At 44.4% G+C, this 24,044-nt stretch overlaps 1 protein-coding gene across 5 annotated transcripts in view; it reads right to left on the reverse strand.

Moving 5' to 3' along the window:
* Positions 1-7,583, reverse strand: part of USO1 (USO1 vesicle transport factor) — a 232,084-nt gene extending 224,501 nt beyond the window's left edge. For 2 of the 5 annotated variants that reach the window (XM_029598222.1, XM_029598211.1), the window contains exon 1: positions 6,900-7,176. In XM_029598222.1, coding sequence (XP_029454082.1) covers positions 6,900-6,965 — 66 coding nt within the window. In that variant the 5' untranslated portion in view covers positions 6,966-7,176. Of the gene's footprint in view, positions 1-6,899; positions 7,177-7,361 lie in introns of those variants that run through there. The other 3 variants (XM_029598239.1, XM_029598230.1, XM_029598247.1) reach the window with 2 other exon arrangements.
* Between the last annotated feature and the right edge of the window lie 16,461 nt (positions 7,584-24,044).

Here is a 24,044-nt window from a genome sequence, read left to right on the forward strand (position 1 = left end):
CTCCTCTCTCACCTCTCAGCATTACATTCTCCCCTCCAACCCTCTCACATTCCCCTGGCTGATCCCACCTCACTTCCTTTAATGCTGCTGGCACCAGAAGAGCGCTGCCATTTGAGGCACTTGTGACCCCCAACTGAATGTTTTGTGACTCCATTTGTGATCCCAACCCACAGTGTGGGAAGCCCTGAGTTAGCATTTCTGCTTAATCCCCAGTTAATTTCCAACAATGATTTCTCTCTAGAAACAGGAATGCCTTCGTTTTTTCCCTTTTTCTTGCATGTTTCTTTAAATTGTGATGGGGCCCTCATATTGCGGATGTTACATGACAAGGGACTGTGTCTGGTTTTAATTAACTGGAATTTGTAATTAGTTCCCTTGTTATTTTTTCTTTAAGAAGATTTTGTAGCTTGAAGTTTGTTAAATGAAAACTGCATAACTAAAATATTTTTTAAAATAGTTATTTCATTAAATACTAAAGACTGATTTTACCTATAGGAAACTAAACAAGGAATGATAAAGGGGATGGAACAATTCCCCCATGAAGAAAAGCTAAAGAAGTTAGGACTTTTCAGCTTGGAGAAATGACGGCTGAAAGAAGTTTTGATAGAGGTCTATAAAATAATGAGTGGAATGGAACGAGTAAACATTAATCAGTTGTTTACTCTTACGAAAAGTAAAAAGACCAGGAACACGCAATGAAGTTACTAGGTAATACATTTAAAACTAATAAGAAAATATTTTTTTTTACTCAATGCAAAACTAAGTTCTGGAATTCGTTGCCAGAGAAGCAGTGAAAGCTATTAGTGCAGCTGCGTTTAATAAAAGGTTTGAACAAGGTCCTGGAGGAAAAGTCCATTAACCATTATTAAGGTAAAGTTGCAGAAACATAGAAACATAGAAACATAGAAATGACGGCAGAAGAAGACCAACCGGTCCATCCAGTCTGCCCAGCAAGCTTCACACATTTGTTCTCATACTTAACTGTTTCTCTTGGCTCTTAGTAACCTTATGTTCTAATTCCCTTTTCACCCCCACCATTAATGTAGAGAGCAGTGCTGGAGCTGCTTCCAAGTGAAATATTAAGTTTGATTAGTTGGGTAAGCGGCAGCATAGCTCTCTGCCATGAAGCAGAGGGCAATGCTGGAAATGTGTGAAGTATCAGTTTTTCTTTTCCCCTGTCATTGAAGCAAGGAGTCATGTCGGACATGCACCGAAAGTGAAGAATGCCTTGAAAGTCACATTAACTATCATCAAATATTGAAAAGCCTAATAATTGGTAATACCTATAAGCCCATGAACCCATCCCTGTTTTTTTTTCTTTTTTTCTTTTCTTTTTTTAATTGGGAGATGGATGCCCTTCATCCTTCTACTCTGTGAAGGTGGACACCTACCACCGGCCACTGGCATCCCGCTCCGTTAATGCCTCTGTGGCTACTGCCGCTCCATGCAGTGTTTTACTACCTGCTCTTTATATGCGTCCTCTAGAACTGATGGATCCCATCCCTGGGTTTTTTTATTATTTATTTAATTGGGAGATGACAGCCCTCCATCCTTCCGCTCCGTGAAGGTGGACACCTACCACTGGCCACTGGCATCCCGCTCCGTGAATGCCTCTGTGGCTACTGCCGCTCTGTGCAGTATTTTACTACCTGCTCTTTATATGGACACCTACCACTGGCCACTGGCATCCCGCTCCGTGAATGCCTCTGTGGCTACTGCCGCTCCGTGCAGTATTTTACTACCTGCTCTTTATATGTGTCCTCTAGACCTGATGGATCCCATCCCTGTTTTGTTTTTTGTTTTTGTTTTTTATTTAATTGGGAGATGACAGCCCTACATCCTTCCGCTCCATGAAGGTGGACACCTACCACTGGCCACTGGCATCCCGCTCCGTGAATGCCTCTGTGGCTACTGCCGCTCCGTGCAGTATTTTACTACCTGCTCTTTATATGCGTCCTCTGGACCTGATGGATCCACAATATTTATCCCATGCCCCTTTGAAGTGCTTCACAGTTTTGGACTTCACCACTTCCTCCGGAAGGGCATTCCAGGCATCCACCACTCTCTCCGTGAAGAAATTCTTCCTGACATTGGTTCTTAGTCTTCCTCCTTGGAGCCTCAGCTCGTGACCTCTGGTTCTGCTGATTTTTTTCTGTTGGAAAAGGTTTGTCATTGTCTTTGGATCGTTAAAGTTTTTCAAGTATCTGAAAGTTTGAATCATATCACCCCTACTTATTCTTGGGATAAGCAGCTTGGACTCTTATCTACTCCTTGGGATCCTGCCAGGTACTTGTGATCTGGCTTGGCCACTATTGGAAACAGGATTCTGAGTTGATGGACCTTTAGTCTGAGCCAGTATGGCAAGTCTTATGTTCTTCATGAAATCTGAAGACCACAGAACTAACCAACATAGAGCAGCTTTAAAAATACTCAATGACATCACAATGAGCTCCAACCTCCTTAAGAGGTCAACTGAACTATTTCCCTATAGGAAATAAAAGAAACAGTTTGGGAAAATGAAAAATGAGAGCCGGGACTCACTCACTGGGTGCATTACTATCAGAATCTAATTTGAATGCAATCAGATGAACAGCTCAAAATCTATTGCAGGTGGGTGGGGATAGACATGATAATCTTAAAAGGCTGGTTTCCAAAGGAAACAGCTAAAAGAAATCAAAGAACTAGTTTTAAATTTTTCTTCTTCTAGATATGCAAAGACTATGCAGTTTCTTTATGTGCACATGCATAGGCATCATAATACAGATGACTACAAAAATGTGTTTTCCAAATACATAAGTTAAAAAAAATGTTAAGAATTTCGAATGTGATATATTGATAAAGCATTTGGCATAAGATTTTAAATTTGTTAGCAACCCCCTTTGCTCTAAGATACCCATTATGGAAGGCAAAAAAAAAGGTCCAAGACATTCCAAGTATACAATTCAAATGTTTTACATGGTAATCCAACATGGCTATAAATACCATATCTGGACTGTGTATGTTGGCCTATTCCAGCCTGACAAAAAAGTCCCAATGTGTAGTTATGTAAAAAGCTTAACACAGTAACATGGTACTTAAGGTTGTAACTGCTACACTATGCAGGTTATCCCCATGATTTCTGTTTAGAGTTGTAACAGCAGTTCCGTGCAGATTACCTCATGCCTTTCTTACAAGCATAATAATCATTTCAACATGGTTTGCTGTTGAACCAATGCTCCATGTATATTGCCCCTCTATTTTCTTTACATCTTCTTCCCAATAAGGGATCTTCTGTGTTTATCCCATGCTTTCTTTAATTGTACTACTGTTTTTGTTTTCACTACCTCCTCTGGGAAAGCATTCCATGCATCCACCACCTTTTCTGTGAAAAAATATTTTCTGTTGTTGTTCCTTGGTCTACGCCTTGTAGCTTCAAAATGTTCAATTGTGTATTTTCTTTCAGGTATTTAGATAGCTGTCTCAAACATCCCCCTCTAATCTCTCTTCTCCTCTAAAGTATAAATGTTCCAATCCTGAAGTCTCATCTGAAGTCTTCTGGTGCAGTCCCCATATTATTTTGGTTACATAGCTCCATCATTTTTGAGATACAGATACCAGAACTGAACACAGAACTCTAAGTGAGGCCTTACCAATGAGCTGTACATCCCTTTTTTTTTTTTCCTAATAGTTATGCCTCTCTCTATGCAACCTAGCATCCATCTGGCCATAACCACCAAACTGTTTCACCACTTTAAGTTCATCAGAAACTATCACTCTCTGCTCATCAGTACAAATTAGCATCTCTCCTCGCCTCCCATCATTACAGCGCTTTTGGATTTTTGCATCCCAAATGTATGATCCAGCACTATTTTACACTGAAATTTAACTGCCAGGATTTGGACCATTCTTCAGGCTTTTTTAAGTCACTTTGTATTCTGTCTAGAGTCAAAATGTTTTAAGGAAACTATTTCTTTATAGTGATAGATGCAAAGTACCCACACCTACCAAAAAAAAAAAATTACAAACAATAAACTTGGCTAGGAATTAAGATTGTGTATTCATAAACACTAACTAATAAAAGCATAACTGATTATCTGCCATAATATACAGATAAAACAAGCAGCACTTATAGTTACGAGGGAAATGAGATCTCTTACATCTTCACCAACCAGTGCATAGGAACCCTGCCAACAGCAGGCATAATTTTGATATAGGTAGGAGTCACAACTCTCAGATCACTGGCAAGGAAATGTCTCTGAGGCAGACACAATGGGCCTCCAACTCTCAAAAGGCTTTCTCCTGTTCTATCATGTAGAACACGTCCAAAGCCAGAGTCTAAGGTTAGTTATGATAAAGTAAAAGTGAGCAGCACACCTGCGAGAGCTGCACATTCCATTGCTACACAACCATGACAAAGTGCTTGAGCCCAGGTGTAAGAAAGTGCCATCTAGTCAAGTTAGTGGGACTTGATTCAGTTTCAACTAGGATCATGATGTAGCAAAAGCAGAACAATTCAGGTTTCAAATGGGGTCCGGCAGGATCAGATTTAGACATAGACAACATAGGCACATGCCTTGGATGCCAAACTCTGAATATGCCCAAGAACTTGGACTCCCCCTGCTGCTCTCTGATTTCCAGGGAGAGAAGGAGGGAATCCCTTGGCCAAAGTCCTCTGCCTATGGGCACCCTCATCTTTAATCTGGCCCTGGAAACAATTATGTTAATGTATTAAATTAAAATTGTGAAATACTGTAAACAAACTTGAAACGCAAAATGGTAAATTTTTTTAACAGGAAGATACAAATATCGTACCAATACTATATATTTGTATTTTCTCCACCATTTTGAAATGTTTTAATACCTACATTTTAAAGGGCTTTGGAGAAGAGCACATAATAGATCTTCTTTTTTGCAGAGTGCCAAAATGTCTCACTACTGTCCTAATTGGAAGTGCTAGTAGGAACTGAGAATATACTTTGCCTTGTTGGGAACTTGTAGCATATCAACCCATTATAAAGCACCTGAAGGTGTTCAGCAAATTAAATTGCACAAGTTACCCAGACTCTACCAGCTCTGCATTGTGTCAGTGCACACAGAACAGCAGCTGTACCATGCCATTGGAAGCTGCTGACAAATGTTTCCCCATGGCACTTATCCAACCTGAAAACAAAATTATTCTAGAGCCCTTACAAATGTAACAATGTAGGTGTTTTATCATAAGTTAAAGGGTGCTGTGTACCTGTAGCTTACTGTGTGTGGTTTGGCTGACCATGCAGTCAAACCAGCCTGCGGTGAAAGTTAAACATGGGCAATGTCACCTATTAACACCTAATATGTTATGTTACATTTACAGACTTTCTTTGAACAAAATATATAGCTGCTTTATTGCGTGCATGGCCCAACATTTATGATGAAAAATGTAAGGCATGCACTTATTTTAATCATGGGCTTAATTGCCACACTGTGCCTATGGTGGGAAAAAAAACTTTATGATGAATGAGGTTTTGCATATTAACAGCCAAAGTGTATGGGCTTGTGACCCAAACACTTGTGCTCACAGACCAGGGACAATTTTGTAGGACCTACAGCCACATTTAGGGGCTTAATCAGTGACTGAACATGTGTTTTGGACTCACTAGGCTAACACCCAATGCAATAAGGGGTTTAGCATGTCCAAAAAACACATCCAAACTCAAGCAGAGCTAATAGCACTAGTCACATGTAAATGTCATTTGCTGAGACTATTAGCTATTACCCAGGATGCAAAAAAATTGCCATGCGCTGAACACGCACTTTTTAACACAACAAATTTAACACCAGCCCCAGAGCTGGCATTAAGTCTTGCCAGGCATCAAGGGCTCACTAAAAAAGAAAAAAAATCCTGCTGTGGTTCCTCCTCCTTTTAGTATCACCCTGATACTAAATAGCTGGAACCACAGAAAGCAGCAACATGAAAAAAAAAATTGACAGCAGTCAGCTTAGGAAACGGATACTCAATTTATCAACGTCCATTTTCCTGACCCGTGGCTGTGTGAGGTTAAGAAAACAGAAGCTCGTAAATTGAGCATCCATTTTTCTAATCTGTGGCTGTGCGGACAGCCATGTCTCCTGGATGCCCAATGCCAAGGACTTACTAGGCATATACAATTGATCCCTAGCGCATCTTTTTTAGCGCAGCACCCGATGCAGTATGGCATCTTTCCATACTGCATCGGGCTCCATGGAGTCTTGGCTGTGCATGCATTAAAAAAAAACACAAAAAACTGGCACCCAGTTTGGATGCACACTTTTACACAAGGCCCTTTAGAATTATTATGAGCAGCCCACTTTTCAAAGGGAAGACTTATGGTGGGAGTGTGTGTACCCCCTAATAACTTCTCTATTTGGTGTTCTATCCACAACAAATCTTCAGTACATGTCAAGAGGCATGTCAGGATTCTGACGGAAGAACTTTTTTTTGGAGGGAGAGGGGGGGGAGGGAGGGGAAGGTACATGAATGTAAATTTGAGTCCCGGAAAATAGACTTAACAACTCTGTGTAGATTTTCTTGTTTGAATTTATAATAAACCCGTAATACATTTTTTATAATTCTAAAAGAAACATGCAACAGGCAGACGGGAACCTGGTTTCAAAGTACCAACCGTTCACTTTTCAGCAGCCAAAGCGTTTACAATTTGATTTTGATGACCCTCATAACAAAAAAAAACACTCTTCCAAGCATTTAAAAGCAGATAACAGTTTCCTCTGGTAAGCTTTATTCCCATACCATCCGGAGGGACGCTATGAAAGCACGGAGAGCGCACACAGCGAGAAGGGGGAAAGGCTAAGGCTTAGGCTCCCCCCCATGCCTAACAACTCAACAGACCTCACCCCCACGCCGGACTGGGCCTGGCCCTGGCCCAGACTGGCTCTGCACTCACCGTCTCAGCGCCAGAGGGCTGCGGCCCGGCGCTATGCGCCCCCATCACTCCTCGCAGCAAATACATGTCTCCCCGCCGCTGACACGCACTACCCCGGCTCCGGTTGCCACAGGCACGCGCTCCCTCTGTCCCCGCGCGCCGCGTCCCGCCTCACTAAAACAAACGCAAGGACCCCGCTCCCCTCCCGCAGCAGCAGCAGCGGCGGCCGCACTCAGCGCTCACTGGTTCCACATCGACCCCGGAAACAGCCGGCGACACGTTGGGGGAACTGCGCATGCGTCGAAACGTGGCATGACGTGGCCGCGCGAAGGGCAAGAAGCTTGGCTCTAGTTCTCGGAGGCGCAATAGGGGAGGGAATGAAAAGCTTGGGTTGCTTGTTGTTGTTTTTTCTTGGCTATGAACAATAGGAATAAAAAAATAAATACATAAGATTTGGTACATCAGCAGGTTGGACTTGCTTACGTGCATATTGTAGATTCGGCCTTGATCGGAGCTGTCAGTGCGCCAAGTGCTTGAAGGAACTTTAGTCAACGCGCATCCCACTGCTCCATATGTTTGATATGAGAGCTAGAGGTTGCAAAATTCAGGAGGCCCAGACTAACCTAAACTCCCTATGTTGAAATTGGTTATTTAATAGTTCTTTCCGGGTTTCCAAATCACTACATGCTGGGTGTAAGCCAGAAGCTTAAGATGTTGTTCTTGCTCTGACTTGCAAAGGTGAATTAAATTGCAAAGGGGAGGGCCCCCTGTTCATTCTCTGTTTGAAGTAAAGGTGAGGTGAATTACTTGGCCAATGCAAATGCTTTCCTTTGAAGCCTACAGAAGTCCTTCTCACCTATACAAATGTTAAATTACCCTCTGGCTCCACTACGGTGGGCTGATATTCATGACTGGAAGCCAGTGGTATGCCAAACTGCAGTGACACCACATGGACCTGGCTACAATTGGTAGCATTAAATGTATATTTCCACAGAAGAAAAGAGTTGAATGGACCTATGGCAGCTCTTGAAATCAGAATTTGGGGCGTAATCCCGGACCAGAGCCAATGAGGAGCAGGGGATCGATTGCTAATGAACTTTTTTAATTAGGTATGAAAGAAAGGATGTCTTTGTGAACAGTCAGACAGGCAGAGCAAGGAAAAGACAGAAGGACATAGCAATGAGGTGAGGCTCCTACCCTAGCCACATGGCTGCTACCACAAAGGAAAGAGCAGTTGCAGATATATAGGAGCATTCTTCATAGCCATAGTCTGTAGAATAGTATTTATATAGCAGTGCCAAGAAAGCAGTAGTTTGTTATTTTGTAGTGAGGGAAAACAGTGTGAGTTTCAACGGTCGAGCGCACCATTTGGCCGTTCATTTTAGATGCGCTATTAGTACTCCTTATAGTATAAGGGGTAATAGCGCATGGAAAACGCACGGCAAACTCCCCCCCCCCCCCCCCCCGAAACTAATAGCGCTCATCACATGCAAATGCATGTTGATGAGCCTATTAGTTAGTTGCCCGGAATACTGAAAGTAAAATGTGCGGCCAAGCCACATATTTTACTCTCAGAAATTAATGCCTGCCAAGAGCAGGCGTTAAGTTGGAAGCTACCCTGAAAAGGGTACAGAAAAGCAGAAAATTCTGCCTTTGTGTACACCCTCTGAATTAATATCCCAGAGATATTAAGTCAGAGGAACCAAAAATTAAAAAAAAAAAGTTTTTAAATCTGCCTGCCGTTTGGCAGGTTCAAAAACAGACGCTCAATTTTGCCAAAGTCCGTTTTCCAAACCCGTGGCTGTCAGCGGGTTCGAAAACCGATGCCCGGTTGTCGGACCTGCTGACAGCCGCCTCTTCCACTAATAAGGAGGCGCTAGGGATGTCCTATTGTCCCTAGTGCCTCCTTATTAGCGCTGGGCCTCATTTAAATACAGAATCGCGCCCAGGAGAGGTGCCTAGTTGACGTCGGGAGAGCGGGCGCTCAACTCGGAGCACCAGCTCTCCCGCAGCTTTTATTAAATCAGCCTGTATCTGCATACATTCAGTATCAGGCTGACTTAGTTGCAGGGAAATTCGGAAGCTTTGTCACGATTTTATATAGAGCAGAGTAGAAATTTATATATTTTTTTTTTTGTGAGAACCAGGACCTCTAATCTGAAGCAAGTGGACATTGCAGCCACAGGATCTCAAGCTTCTGCATCAGCTTCATCAAGCACAGTAGAGCAGCTTGTCTAAAGAAAAGGAAAACAACTCACTTGAGACTTAACTGAGAACTTTTGTTATTATTCTGGCCAGAATTTAGGTGGGAGTTTAAAGTATTTTGCAAGTGAACTGAACCGAGATAGAGAGTAGAGCTAGAGATTTTCTTTTATATCTTGCAACCTGATTTTCCTCACTTTTCCATGTTAATAAAATCTTCTTTCTTTTGTTACTATATTGCCATTTGTCTGTGTTTGTTATAGAGTATAAGAATCCTAATGCGCTTTGTAACTGTGCATGCACTGATTTTATATGCAATATTTGCTGTTGCTACATAAGGTGGGTTTTATGTTATCACTTATTGTTCTATTCTTTGCTCCAGCCTCTCCTCCCCATCCCTGGGAGACTCTTTAGTTGTGTGGGTGCATTACATGTTTCTGTCCCTAAACACACAGCTGAAGACTGAAGTTATTTTTGTGGCCCTTCCCACAATAGGGGAGAGGTTTACAAGGATCAAATATTGTGTTGAGAGAAAACTAGGACTGGATCAAAATCCTGTGAAGGCCTGCAGTTAGCTACTGTAGCACTATTTATGTTACATTTCTAGACCGTTTTCCTAGAACAAACTTCAGTCCAAAGAGGAAATAATACAATAGGTACATAATTTTCAGCCAACTGTATTTTAATGCTATTTTTAAAGATTAAGTCTTCGGCTACTGGAGAGATAGATAAACGCTAGAACTTGCAGAGGGGAAAGTTGCATGTCATTCTGAGAGTTCAAAACAGATATCCACTCTCCCACTATAACAATTGTTCCAGCACCCCTGACTGGAGAGCAGGAAAAAGGGATGCCCTGTTTTTCTTAAGTAAAGGCCCTGATGAGTGATTTTGAGCAGACCTAGTTATGGAAGGCATTTTAAGGTAAATAGTTAAAACACAATGTGAAATGTTAGTTTTTAATTTCTCCAATATTAAATAAGTTACAGAAAACTATATATTAAAAATATATTTTAAATAAATATTTTCATGACTACCAATGTTTAGAATCCCAAATTAGATATGCTTTAGGTAGGTCAACCAAGCAGTCCATAAGTAAGTGCCTTAAGGAAGAAGTGATGAAAAAATGTTACAATTCAGTGCATTTCAAACTAAAATTGCCCAAAATATCCACTGGTCTATTGATCTTCTGGGAGAGAATTTTCACAAACATTGAACCAGGGCCAGTGCACGGGTATTAGGCACCCTAGGCAAACCTTCTGCTTTGTGCCCATTCTCACTCGTCCCCTGGTCAAGGCCCCAGCTTCAGCCCCGACCTCGTTCACTCACACAGGCCCTCTCTCTTACACAGACTTAAGTTCCTCGTCTCATTCACCACATGCATTCTTACACAGGCCCCCCTTCTCTCTCTCTCACTAACACAATTGCTCTCTCATACAGACCCAATGCCTTTCACACACATACACACAAACAGAGGTGCCGCTCGTGGCCCACCAAGTCTTTGCTGCTCTCGGCCACAAACCTCGGCCACTCGCAGCATGCCATCTCTATTCCTCTCGGCCACGAGCGGGATAGGCTCCACTCGTGGCCCACCAAGTCTGTACTCCTCGGCCATGAGTGGGATGGGTTTCACTCACGGTGCCACATGGTTACTCTGCCGCCCCCTAATGGCTGATGCATTAGGCAACCACCTAGTTCACCTATTGGGATGTGCCGGCCCTGGTTGAAGTATATTGTAAGCTTTATTTCTGTTAAAATCATTGATTTTTTTCAGGCTGCCTGGTACAATTTCTTCAAATTCTCAATATGCTGGTGGCTTTCCCGGATCATGACCTCACAGTTTGCAACAGAGGTTCCCAAACTAAGGCCCGTGGACTAGTCACGGCCCACTGACCTGATTTTGCCGATCCACCATGTTTTTCCTTGGTGTGTCGGGATCCAGCTCACTACCAATATATATATATATTTTTTTTTTTTTTTTTTTTTAATGCACCACTGGGTAGAAGGGCTGAAGAAAGCTACTAGTGGGAACAAGAAAAAGCAGAACCCATGGTGCTGACAGGCCCTGCCAGAGGAGAGCAAGAAGCAAGACCTGTGGCATTGACCAGAGTTGCTGGTGGGAAGGTCAGACCTCTCCAAGGAGAGAGAAAGAGGTGGGACCCACAGAGATGGAAATGACTCACATCCAAAGCTCCAGCTCAACCTTTGTGCAGAAGGCAGAGACTGGAGCCACAAAGCAGATAGGGCCCAACTTATTTGCACAGTTTGATGACATCTGAGGTGACACTAATAGGTATCTAACTGCTTTTCAGAAAATTTGCCACCTCAGTGAGTTCCTGAGAAGGACTGGATGTTGTATTTGGGAGGAAAGCTTACTGGGAGAGTGCTCGAGGTATTCCAAGGACTTTCCATAGAGACATGCTCCCAGGTTGAGAAGGTGCACAAAGTCTTACTAAACCTTTATGTCATTACCGATTCTTACAGAACCAAGTTTCGGAATTTACAGAAGGCGGCAGATAATACCCATAGCAAGTATGGGATCCAGGTAAGATACCAGTACAACCAGTGACTTACCAGATTTGAAGTTAAAACCCTAGAGCAGCGATTCTCAACCGGTGTGTCACGACTCACCAGTGTGTTGCCAAGCACCGGCAGGTGTGTCGCAGCTCCCGGTGTCCCACTGCCCCACTTGTGCTTCCCTTCTCTCCAGGGGCTGATGCAGTTGGTAGGGGATTGCCGCCGCCGGAGGCCAGGTCAGCGGAGGCTGATAAGCAGAGGCCAGGCTTATAGGGCAAACAATGAGAAGAGGCTCCATGTGAGCTTGTGTGTTATGAGTGGCAGCTTTGTGTGTGTGTGTGTGTGTGGTAGAATGGATGCCTGGGTGCGTGAGTGGCAGCTTTGTGTGTGTGTGATAGAATGGGTGCCTGGGTGCGTGAGTGAGAGCTTGTGTGTGTGTGTGTGGTACAATGGGTGTGTGAGTGGCAGCTTTGTGTGTGTTTGGTAGAATGGATGCCTGGGTGCATGAGGGGCAGCTTTGTGTATATGCGTGGTAGAATGGATATGTGAGTGGCAGCTTTGTGTGTGTGTGTGGTAAAATGGATGCCTGGGTGCGTGAGTGGGTTGTGGTAGAACGGGAGCAAGAGCATTTGTGTGTGATTGAGAGAGAGATTGGTTAAAGGTGATGTGTTTCTGTGAGAGAGAGACAGACTGGTCAGGAAAATAACTGGTGTGTGTGTGTGTGTGTGTGAGAGAGAGAGAGAGACAGTGACTGGTCAGGGAGGTGACTGGAATGTGTGTGTGAGGAAGAGAGACTAGTTAGGGAAGTTACTGGTCTGTGTGAGACAGAGACTGTGTGTGAGTGACTGGTTGTGGGCCCTAAGGAAGACCGTGAGGACAGAGGTTCAGCAGCCACTGCTGCTTCTGGTGAGTGCTATTGCCTGCAAGGGAAAGGAGTAGGAGAGTTGCTAGAAAGGGTAAGTAAAGGTGGTTTTTTAAGTTTATTTTTCTTGATTGACTGCCATTTTAATTATTGGGTATTATGTGATGTGTCTGCTGTTTTGAAATATTTTATTGATATTTGGATAATTTTTAATAATTTTTATGAGTTTTTAATTGCTGGATGTCATTCTATTCATCAGCTGTTTGTAATATTTATTAGTATAGCTTTACAATTATTTCTGTGTGGGGATCTATAGCAGCTTGGCTTGCTCTGTTTTCCTAATAAGAGGTGTATTAGTGTTTAGGGACCAGTTAAATATTTGTAGTGTTGCCTTTTCATAGATAGGGTTGTTACTGTTTGAGTGTTTTCCATAATACAGGTTTAACTTTGTGTGGGTTAGTTTGTGTGCATTATTATGTTAGGTGCTATATTTCTCTTTCCATTTCTCCAGGTTTGCACTGCATATAGAGTGGCATTTTTGGTTTTCCATTCCAGTTTGTCACCATATTTTTAATTTGTGGTCTTTCTGTACTTGGTGAAGGTCAGTTCTGGGTGTGTGACCGATGTGAGGTATTTTACTAGCATGTAAGCATTTGTATCATTCTTATTTGCTATGTTTCATCAATAAGACATGTTACGAGCGCGGAGGTGCGGTCATTTAGGAACAGGTGATGTGAGCCCTTGGACCACTGCACGACTCAGGAAGGAGCCCCAAGACATACCGCGAGAGGTGAGCTGGTGCGAGTTCAAATAACAAGGAGCAAGACAAGGCTGGAACGAAGACAAGGAGACAAGAGGTCTGACCCTCTACTGGACCTGGATGACCAACAACGCAATGTTGATCAATGAACAGTCCTCCGACCGTTCCAAGCCCTTTTGGACCTGCCTCTGGGTAACGTCAATAGGCGGCAGGCAGGACAGAGGACGAGGGCAGACAGAGTCCTTGGAACATGGAAGACTTTGAACGAAGACTCAGGCGAGGACACTGTAGACAAAGACTCAGGAGCAAGGTACGGCAGCAAGAATATACAGGAGCAAGATCAAGGCATAGGATCAAAGTGCTGGGTCAAGACTGCGACACAGCGCGCCCTTCACAGTCCACCCGCAGGAATGGTCGCGGACCACGCTGGGCTCGAAGCAGACTCTAGGAGCGATAATGGAAGCTGATACTGGAACATGGCGAAGGTACTGAAGAGGCCTGCACCGGGCGCGCCCTACACAATCCATCCACGGGACTGGTCGTGGACCACGCTGGTGTGGAGCAGGTTCAAACAGAGTCTTTGGCATGGAAGGACGCAAATGCAAGGGGCTCTGAAGACCAGGACAAGATTCAAACACAGGATTCAAAATACACGATTCTTCAGACAACTCGGGATTCAAAACTTCAGGAGACAAGCAGTAGTCTTCCGGAGGCTTGCACTGCGCAGGAGAAGATGGCCTTGTACCGTGAGGCGCCCTACAGAGCCCACCCATGGGCTGGTCGTGGACCATGACAATGGCATGCCGGGAAAGTGGACATCATGAAACCAAGGCATGAAGGCAGAGGCGAAGGCAAAAGGCGTCAGGAAGGACATCGGACATCAGGAGGTACAAACGAAGGACATCAGGAATACGAAGACATTTGGAAGCATGGACAAAGGACATCAGGAACCTGAAGACAACTGGAGGCATGGATGAAGGACATCAGGAACATGAAGTCGAAGCAGTCAAAGCAGGAGAAGACCATGGAGGACCTGGATCGAAGAGAAGACATAGGCGACTGTGGAACCCGATCCGAAGGCGCCGGATGAAGGCAGACAGGGCCCTTATATAGGGCTGAAGCAGGAAGTTGTCATCAGGTGGGACCTGGGGCATATCCGGCCACAGGCCCTTTAAACACAGTGAAGAGGCGCGCGCCAGCGCCTAGAGGCAGGCAGGAACAGGAAGCAGCACCATGGACAGCGGCGGCCCGCACGCAGGAGCAAAACAAAGGAACAAGCCTCTGTGCAGGCCCCGATGGGGAGAGGCGGCTTCCCTGGCACATGAAGAAAATGCAGGGCAGCTCCATGCCACAAGGGACAGCTCAGGCGCGGCCCAAGGCCGCAAGACAGGTCGGCAGCGGCATTAGGCCGCGAAGAAAGGTGAGGTTCGAGGCTTCCCTGCTGCAAGGCAGGGGATCTCGGCTGCGGCTCCTGCCGCTTAAAAAGGAATCGGCAGCATGAGCTAATGGCGGCACCGGGCCGTGAAGATGAAGGCAGGGCCCGGCAGCGCAGTGGTCTAGGCCGCAAGAACTTCGGCGGCTTCCCAGCGGCGTCAGAGGTAAGAGGCCTGCTCGCGAAGGGTAGCTCCACGGGCAGGAATCGTAACAGGACATGCAAGAGTGGTAAATTACTGTCTTTTCATAAGGAGGAGTATTGTGTCTGCCAGTAAAGGGAGTTTGTTTTGCTTTTACTGAGATGTCATCAGAACCAGAATATCTTATTTTGTATGGTGAGTTGTACAGGTAATGCCCTAGTTCTGCTCTGCACCCATTGTTGGGGGTCGAGAGGGTTCCCGAGGATGCAGAATGTATATTTACATTTTGCCCCGTGACAGTCACATGTTCAGTGTGTCACGCATGTGAGAACCATCTGTCATGTGTGTCCTGACCAAGAAAAGGTTGAGAACCACTGCTATAATAATTGGTGGGGACCAGAATATTTATTTTAATTCTGCCCTGGATAGATTTTATTTTTCCACCGCATTAGTTGTAGTGCCTGCGGCTATTGCTACTGCAATGCAAATGTATTACCTGGTAGATATAAGGAGGGAGTGGTATCCTAGTGGAAGGGATTACACATGATTTTCTCCAAGGTATCAATCATAGCAGGATTGACTATTTTCTATGTAGTAAAAACCTTATTTCCAGAATATAGTTCACTTGTTGTTTGTTCCTATGTTTCTCTGCTCTCCTATTGGTTTTTTGTACCCCTTCCCCTTCCCCTGTTACTTGTAATTTCCGTTACTTTTGTTCCATGTAAACTGAGGTGATGTTTCGACTAACATCGGTATAGAAGACTTTTTAAATAAATAAATAAATAAATAAATAAATAAAATATTGGATTGTGATATTTTATCATCACATCTCTCCAACCATCATCCTGTTAGCCTTACCATACAGATATTTAATGGGTTCGGGGGATGGATAGCATCTTAATTTGGCTTTGCTTAGACAGAAAGATTTTACAGAGATGATCAGGAAGGTGATTAAAAACGTTCAGGCTACTCAACCTGTGGAGGAGTATTCCCCATTATTACAATACGAAACTTTAAAAGTAGTCCTGAGGAGGAAGGATAGAATCCCTAACTAGTTTTAAAAACAAACAATGCCTAGCATCACGGAAGGAATTGATGGGCTGGGTTAAGTCTTTGGAGGAACAACATAAAAAAGATGGTTCTCATAAAATTTCAAAAGCTCTTTTTTTGGCTAGTAATGAGCTAGCTACGTTACAATGTTCTAATATTGAGAAATCTATGAGATATACAAAACAGAAATATTATGAAAAGGGAAACAAATCAGGTAATGTTTTGGCCAGACTGGTTAAATCCAGTAAATCCTCCAATATTAATTGATTAATTGGGGATCCAAGGGGCTCTCTCTGCCATTGTCCCCATCAATTGTTGATATTTTTAAGGAATATTTTGCTGACTTGTATAAAACTATTGAATAGGTTAGTGACAAAGTGATAGTAGCATATCCTGGATAAATTAATCTTCCTAATCTTACAGAGGAGATGAGAGATTTTTTGTCAGGGCCAATAAAATACTGGAAGTCCTGCATGCACTTAAATCATTGTCTGTTAATAAGAGCTTTGAACCTTATGGGTTCCATTAGATTATTATAAAGCTTTTCCAGATATTTATGTTTCCTTGCTAAATTATCTTTATAATCCTGTTACGGGGAGTGGACCCTTGGGTCGGCTGAGACTGATGGTGTTGCACTGTGGGGACCCACAGTGGGCGTCGCAGCTGGGAGGCGGCGCTGAAGAGGTGTTCCGAAGAAGGCTTCACCACTGGAAACCTGAGGTCCCCCCAGAAGGAGCCTGTAGGGACCCAGGCCTCTTGGACTTAGGTGTGATCCTATGCGATGAAGGACCAGAGAAGCAGCCGAAGAGGTAGTTGACGGAAGCGGTAGAGCCCAGGAGGCCAGAAGAGACTTCACCCTTGGAAGCCCGCGGTCCTCCCGAGAGGATCCCTTGAGGACCCGAGCCGCTGGGACTTAGGAGAATCCTCCAGGCAAACGAAGAACCAGGTACTTGTAGAAGAGATGAGAACTGAAGCTGGAGTCCAGGGACAAGCCAAGGTCAGAAGTCCGAAGTCAGATGCTAAAGACAAGCCAGGAACGGAAGCTGAAGCCGAAGTCAATGAACGAAGCAGGGTCAGAAGCCAGAAGTCAGAAGTCAGAAGCCAAAGCCAGGAACGGAAGCTGAAGCCGGAGCCAATGGACGAAGCAGGGTCAGGAGCCAGAAGTCAGAAGCCAAAACCAAGAATGGAAGCTGAAGCCGGAGTCAATGGATGAAGCAGGGTCAGAAGCCAGAAGTCAGAAGTCAGAAGCCAAAGCCAGGAAAGGAAGCTGAAGCCGGAGCCAATGGACGAAGCAGGGTCAGGAGCCAGAAGTCAGAAGCCAAAACCAAGAATGGAAGCTGAAGCCGGAGTCAATGGATGAAGCAGGGTCAGAAGTCAGAAGCCGAAGACAGGCAGGAATCTGAAGCAGCAACTAGCAACTCAGAAGAGTGAACCTCATTGCAAGGCGAGGTCTAGAGGTGGCTGCAGGGTTTAAATGACCCGGCAGTGTCTGACGTCACCATCAGGGCTGTCCTAGAGTTCCCGCGCTGGCCCCTTTAAATTCAGTGCCCCTGCGCGCGCATGCGCGCGCGCCTAGGGGACGGAGCCAGATGCGACGGAACGCCGGCGTCTCCCTCAAGGAGGGAGCGCTGCAGCCAAGGCCTGGCCAGGCCTAGCCAGCACTTCAGCGGCCCGGGCCAGCCTCGAGGTAAGTGGAGGACCCGGGGCACAGCCCGGTGCCGTAACAAATCCTTTAAGAATAGTGAATTCTTCGACTGGAATTTATTAGATGCAGTGACTGTTTTACTTTATAAACTAGGAAAAGACCCTTTGGAGTATAGCTGGTACAAATCCAGCTCCCTCTTGAATGCAGACTTGAAAATCTTAGCTAAAATTCTCCAGATTCATTTAGAAAATATTATTTCTTCACTAATTCAAGCAGACCAGATGGGTTTTATTAAAGGGCAGTTGTATTAGCAGTAAAGGGACAGTCTTACAGAAGTTACTTCAATGTATCACGTGAAGGGTTACTTTAAACATAGAAACATATACATAGAAATGACAACAGAAAAGGACTAAATGGTCCACCCATTCTGCTCAGCAAGCTTATGGTAGTATCTGCAGCGCCATGTAGGTTACCCCCAAGCTTATCCGTTTCCCTGACCGTAAAAGTCAGGGCCCTCTTTGGTTGCTGTTTGAATCTACTTCTCCATTACCCCCATGCTTATCAGTTTCCCACACCGTAAAACTCAGGGCCCTCGTTGGCTGCTGTTTGAATCTACTTCCCCATTATGCCTTGCCATAGAAACAGAGAGCAATGTTGGAGTTGCATCAAAGTATCAGGCTTATTGGTTAAGGGTAGTTACTGCTGCATCAGCAAGTTACCCCTATACTTATTTATTTTCCCAGACCAAAAAGGTTGGGCCCTTGTTGGTTGCTGTACAAATCCAATTCCCTTTTTCTCCCTGCTGTTGAAGCAGAGAGCCATGATAGAGTTGCACCAACAGTATCAAGGCTTATTGGTTAAGGGTAGTAACTGCCACACCAGCAAGTTACCCCCATGCACTCTTTTCTTCATTTCCATCCTTTAGGGATCCACAGTATTTATCCCATGCCCCTTTGAATTCTTTCACTGTTTTGGTTTTCACCACCTCCTCCGGAAGGGCATTCCAGGCATCCACCACCCTCTCTGTGAAGAATTATTTTCTGACATGGGTTCTGAGATGTCCTCCCAGGAGTTTCATTTCATGACCCCTAGTTCTACTGATTTCTTTCCAATGGAAAAGGTTTGATATTTGTACATCTTTGAAACCTTTCAGGTATCTGAAGGTCTATATCAAATCAGCTCTGTGTCTCCTCATTTCCAGAGTATACATATTCATATCCTTTAGTCTCTCTTCATAGGTTTTCTGATACTGACCCCACACCATTTTGGTCGCCTTTCTCTGGACTGCCTCCATCCTGTCACTATCCTTTTTGAGATACAGGCTCCAGAACTGAACACAGTACTCCAAGTGAGGCCTCACCAAGGATCTGTGCAAGAGCATCACCACCTCCTTTTTCTTACTGGTTATTCCTCTCTCTATGCAAACCAGCATTCTTCTGGCTCTTGCCTTGTCACATTGCTTCGCCATCTTCAGATCACCAGAACTATCACCCCAAGATCCATCCCCTCCCATAACATGCAATTCTTTTGGATTACTGCATCCCAGATGTATGACTCTGTACTTCTTGGCATTGAATTCCAGCCGCCAAATCTTTGACCCCTCTTCAAGCTTTTGTAAATCACTTTTCATTCTCTCTACTACTTCAGGCATGTCCACTCAATTGCAGATCTTGGTATCTTCTGCAAATAGACAAACTTTGCCTTCTAACCCTTCTGCAATGTTGCTTGCAAAGATACTGAACAGAACCGGTTTCAATACTGATCCTTGTGGCACTCTGCTTAACATGGCTCTCTCTTCAGAGTAGGTTCCATTTAAAATTACCCACTGTCTCCTATCAGTCAACCAGTTTTTAATCCATACTATTACCTTGTGTTGCGTCTGTCAGTCTCACCTTTCTTCCTTCTCTCTCCTCAAGCCTTGGGAAGATGGCTGCTGCCGCGGCTTCATGCCGCTCTCTCCAGTGTCCCCAGATCAGCAACGGCGACAGTGTTCGCCATGATTTTCCTGAGGGCCTCCTAGGGTGCGTGCGTGCACGCCACCCACATCTATATCCACGTCATGGCGGGAACCTCGTGGGCGTCCCCTCCGAGTGATGTCATCACATCCTGGTATTTAGCCTGCCCTTCGTTTGCTAACAAACTGATTTAGCAAGGATTGGATTGCCTCCGGTCTAAGCTGCTCTGCTGCTTCCAGCTGCCACAGGAAGCTCTCTCTGCCCTTCAGGGTATTCTTCACTAACCTGGGTACCCGCTCATCTGGGGCCCTTCTACTCTATTTCAGATACCTATCCTGGGATACCGGATACTTGCTCCTCGAGGGCCTGCTCTCCCTAATCTGGTGCCTACCACTGAACAATTTCTGCCTGCCAGGACCTTCTACAATACAGCTTCAGCTCAGTGAGTACTACTTCAGTCTGTCTCATCTTCAGCTTCAGCACTCAGGGTTTATATCCGAGACCTCTGATGAGGACCCCTGGACTACTTCACTGGACTACCTTCACTGCTGTCTGCCCCGGGCAGTACCATCAAGCTGTACAATAAATACTACTTCTCTGTGTCTGTGTGTATAGAGTCTAGCCTAGTACTGCAGTTCCTCATGGGGCTCCTCCCCGTGGGAGTGGCCATCACCGCAGTACCCAAGAATCCACTTCAACACCTCATAACCATAAAACCTTGGCGCTCACTCCCAAGCTTCTCATTTTGTTCACAAGCCTCCTATGTGGCATAGTTCAAAAGCTTTGCTGAAATCCAAATAGATGACATCGAGCTCTCTTCCTTGATCCAATTCTATTGTCACCCAATCATAAAAATCAATCAGATTTGTCTGACAGGACCTTCCTCTGGTGAATCCATGTTGTCTCAGGACCAGCAACTTACCGGATTGTAGATAGTTCAGTATCCTTTTGTTCAGCAGATCTCCATAAATTTTCACACCACCGAGGTAAGGCTAACCAGCCTGTAGTTTCCAGCTTCCTCTCTGCTACCATTCTTATGAAGCGGGACCACAACCGCTCTTCTCCATTCTCACTGCACCACTCCCAGTTCCAGGGATCTGTTGAGCAGGTTATTTAGCGGACCCACTAGGACATCTCTGAGTTCTCTTCGTATCCTGGGATGTACCTCATCCGGCCCCATGGATTTGTCCACATTCAGTTTTCCTAGCTCTTCCCATACATACTCTGCTGTAAAAGGAGTTGTGTCTAGTCCATTCCCTTCTACGGTCTTGTCAACCAGTAATGGTCCTGCTGTAAGGTCTTCTTCAGTGAACACCAAACTGAAATATTTGTTTACTATTTCTGCCATTATCTTGTCTGTCTCGACACACTGCTCCTCATCACCTTTCAGTTTCACTATGCCATGTCGGGCTTTTCTTCTTTCTCATATATCTGAAAAATGATTAGTTACCTCTCTTTATCTCTTTGGCAATCCTTTCTTCCTCTTGACCTTTTGCTTCTCTGATTTCTTCATCTCCCTCAGTTTCATCAGGTCTTGTTCCCTGTGATCCTCTTTTTGGGATCCTTTATACCTCTTGATTGCTGCTCTTTTTGCCTTCATTTTTGCAGCGACCTCCTTTGAGAACCAAATTAGTTTCTTTTTCCTTGTACTTTTGTTTACTTTTCTAACATATAGATTTATTGCCTTAGTAATAGCTCCTTTTAATTAAGCCCACTGTTGTTCCACCTCACCCATTTTCTCTCAGTCTTCTAGTTCTTCCTCCAGGTACGTCACCATTTTGTCAAAGTCCATCTTTTTGAAATTCAAAACTCAGGTCTTTGTGTGACTTCTTTGCATTTTATTCATGATATCAAACCATATCGTCTGAGGATCACTTGTACTCAGGTGGGCACCTGTCCAGACATTATCAGAGACATTATCCCATTATCAGAGACATTATCCCATTATCAGAGACATTATCCCATTATCAGAGACATTATCCCATTATCAGAGACATTATCCCATTTGTGAGCACCAGGTCGAGTATCACACCCTCCCTCATGGGTTCCATTGCCATTTGTTTGAGCAGAGCACCTTGGAGGACACCCACTATCTCTCCTCGTAGATTCCTTAGAAGGAATACTCCAGTCTATGTCCAGCAGATTAAAATTTCCAACGAGCAACACTTCTCCCTTCTTCCCCATCTTTTTTATGTCTTTGATCAGATCTCTGTCCCGTTCTTCTGTCTGAATTGGAGGCCTGTAGACCACAGCGAAGTAAATGGAAGCATCATCATCTTTTTTTAGGATAGCCTATAATGCTTCTTCCCTACCTCACGTCCCTTGTATTTCAATTGCTTGGATATTGTTTCTGACATAAAGTGCTACCCCTCCCCCTCTTTCCTGTCCTCTCTGTCCTTCCTTAATAAGTTATAGCCTGGGATGACCATATGCCAGTTATGTGACTCAGTGAACCATGTTTTTCTAACAGCAATGATGTCCAGGTCCACTCCCACCATTAGAGCCTGCAGCTCTGGGATTTTATTGCCCAGACTATGAGCATTTTTGCTTGTAGCTTTCCTGTTTCTCTCCTTCAGGTTACTGCTCTTCTTGGACTACTTTTCAACTTTATTCAGCTAACTTTTGTTATTTTCTTCGCCCATTTCTTGGAGATGTTGAGGGTGACATTCCAGTACCCTTCTACCACCCTGTCCTCTAGTTTAAATGCCTTATGGCAGATTCTGTCAACCTTGTCATATGATTAGTGATGACACTGAGAGCATGAGGGGGGTTTATTTTCTTTTATTAGATAAAACGTGTTCTGACTTCTAATGTTTGTGTATATGACATTATCCTTATTTGTTATTTCAAAGTCAATAAAAAGAAAATTATTTTTAAAAAATGCCTTATGGCATAGCTTTTGAATTTTATATTTTTTCCTGCCATAGACAGATATGAGCTATCTTTGACATAGAACCTTTTACTGTTCCATACATGGCCCCCAGCCCCCAATATGTCCAAAACTTTCTTCTTTACACCAGGTTTTGAGCTATGCATTGAAGTTATCTATTTGGCTTAGCCTATCTTTCCCCTTTCAATGAACATGTAACACTTCTGAAAAGGCAATAGTCTTTGCCATGTGACTAATCTGCTTCCCCAGAGTCTGAAAATCTCTCTGTACCACTTGGATATTGTTTCTAGCAAGGTCATTGGTTTCTAGATGGATGATAATATCAACTTCAGAGTCCTTACTTTCTTCATTGATTGCATTGACTATATCTGATCAGCATTTCTACCAGCTGATGATCCCAGAAGTCTTTTAACTATTGAATTCCCCTCAAAAAGAGTTTTCAAATTAATGCCTCTGATGACTGAGCACAATGAGCTTTTTCTTATGGTTTTTGGTTGTACTATGGAATTTCTCTGTGCATTAGGTTTCTTTTTTCCTTTCAGATACCACTTCATTATCCAATATAATTTAGTTCCTTATGAGAGAGAAATATAGTTATGATAGAATGTCGCTTTGTGCTTGAGTTCTCAGTAAAACTTACTGTGTTATAGCACTCCCTTCACAGCCCACAGCCTTCCCATCTACTAGTCAGATAAGAAGTAGCATTGAGAAATACGGAATGAAAGATGGAGATAAAACCTAATTAGAGAATAAGATCACCACTTAAAGCCTGCTGATAGTTAGGGAGATAAAAGACTGTTCAGTGAAATGCAGCAGTAGCAGATAAGCACAGTACCAAGCAACACAGTGAGAGCTGAAAATACCCAGGTTTAGTTTATGGCAAAACGTCTTTATTAAGAAATAGATTTGTGGGACCGATTGGGTGCTGCCTCCCGCCATGCTCCACTTGTACCACAGGGTGCGCGCTCCGCGCAGCCCTTCTTCTTATTTCCTACTTGGCGCAAACCTCCGGGGCGTCCCCCCGTGATGACGTCATGATGCCCGGATATTTAAAGCCTACAATGTTTACTAGCCTTTGAGTTAGCAAGGGTAATCCTACGGGAATCCTACGGATGGGATTTCACTCTCCATACCCAGCTACTCTGCCTCTCCAATCTCTATTGGACTCTCTAACGCTAACGATGTACCCGCTCCTCGGGAGCCTCACTTGCTTTCCAGGTCACTATCAGGAAACCAGTACTCGCTCCTCGAGGGCCCATGTTCCCTGACTCGCTGCCTACTCCTACCTTCTCTTCTGCCTGGAAGGATTCGCTAATCTTCAACATCAGTGAGTACTACCATCTTCACCTCAGAGCTGTTCCCTGGAACCAGGCATTCGCTCCTCGAAGGCCTGTCTCCATTCCAGCCCCAGTGCCATCTCCGTGGAACCGCTGCATGAGTACATCATCTCCAAGCCTCCCAGCTCCCAGGGTTCAGATACTCGCTCCTCGAGGGTCTGCTCTCCCTACCCTGGGGATTTCCATACTGGGGTCTTGTATATTCTCCACAGTACTCATTCTCTCAGTTCTTTCCACTACAACACTGCTACCGGAGGAGTTGCTGTTCCAGTGTCTAAGGGATATCAGCCCTGCCGGGCTATTCCAGCTGCTCACTACTGCCACCTTTGGTGACTTCCTTACACAGTCTAATAAAAGATCAAACTCTGTGTTTGTGT

This window comes from Rhinatrema bivittatum, chromosome 1, assembly GCF_901001135.1.
Source record: "Rhinatrema bivittatum chromosome 1, aRhiBiv1.1, whole genome shotgun sequence".
Taxonomy (NCBI): Eukaryota; Metazoa; Chordata; class Amphibia; order Gymnophiona; family Rhinatrematidae; genus Rhinatrema; species Rhinatrema bivittatum.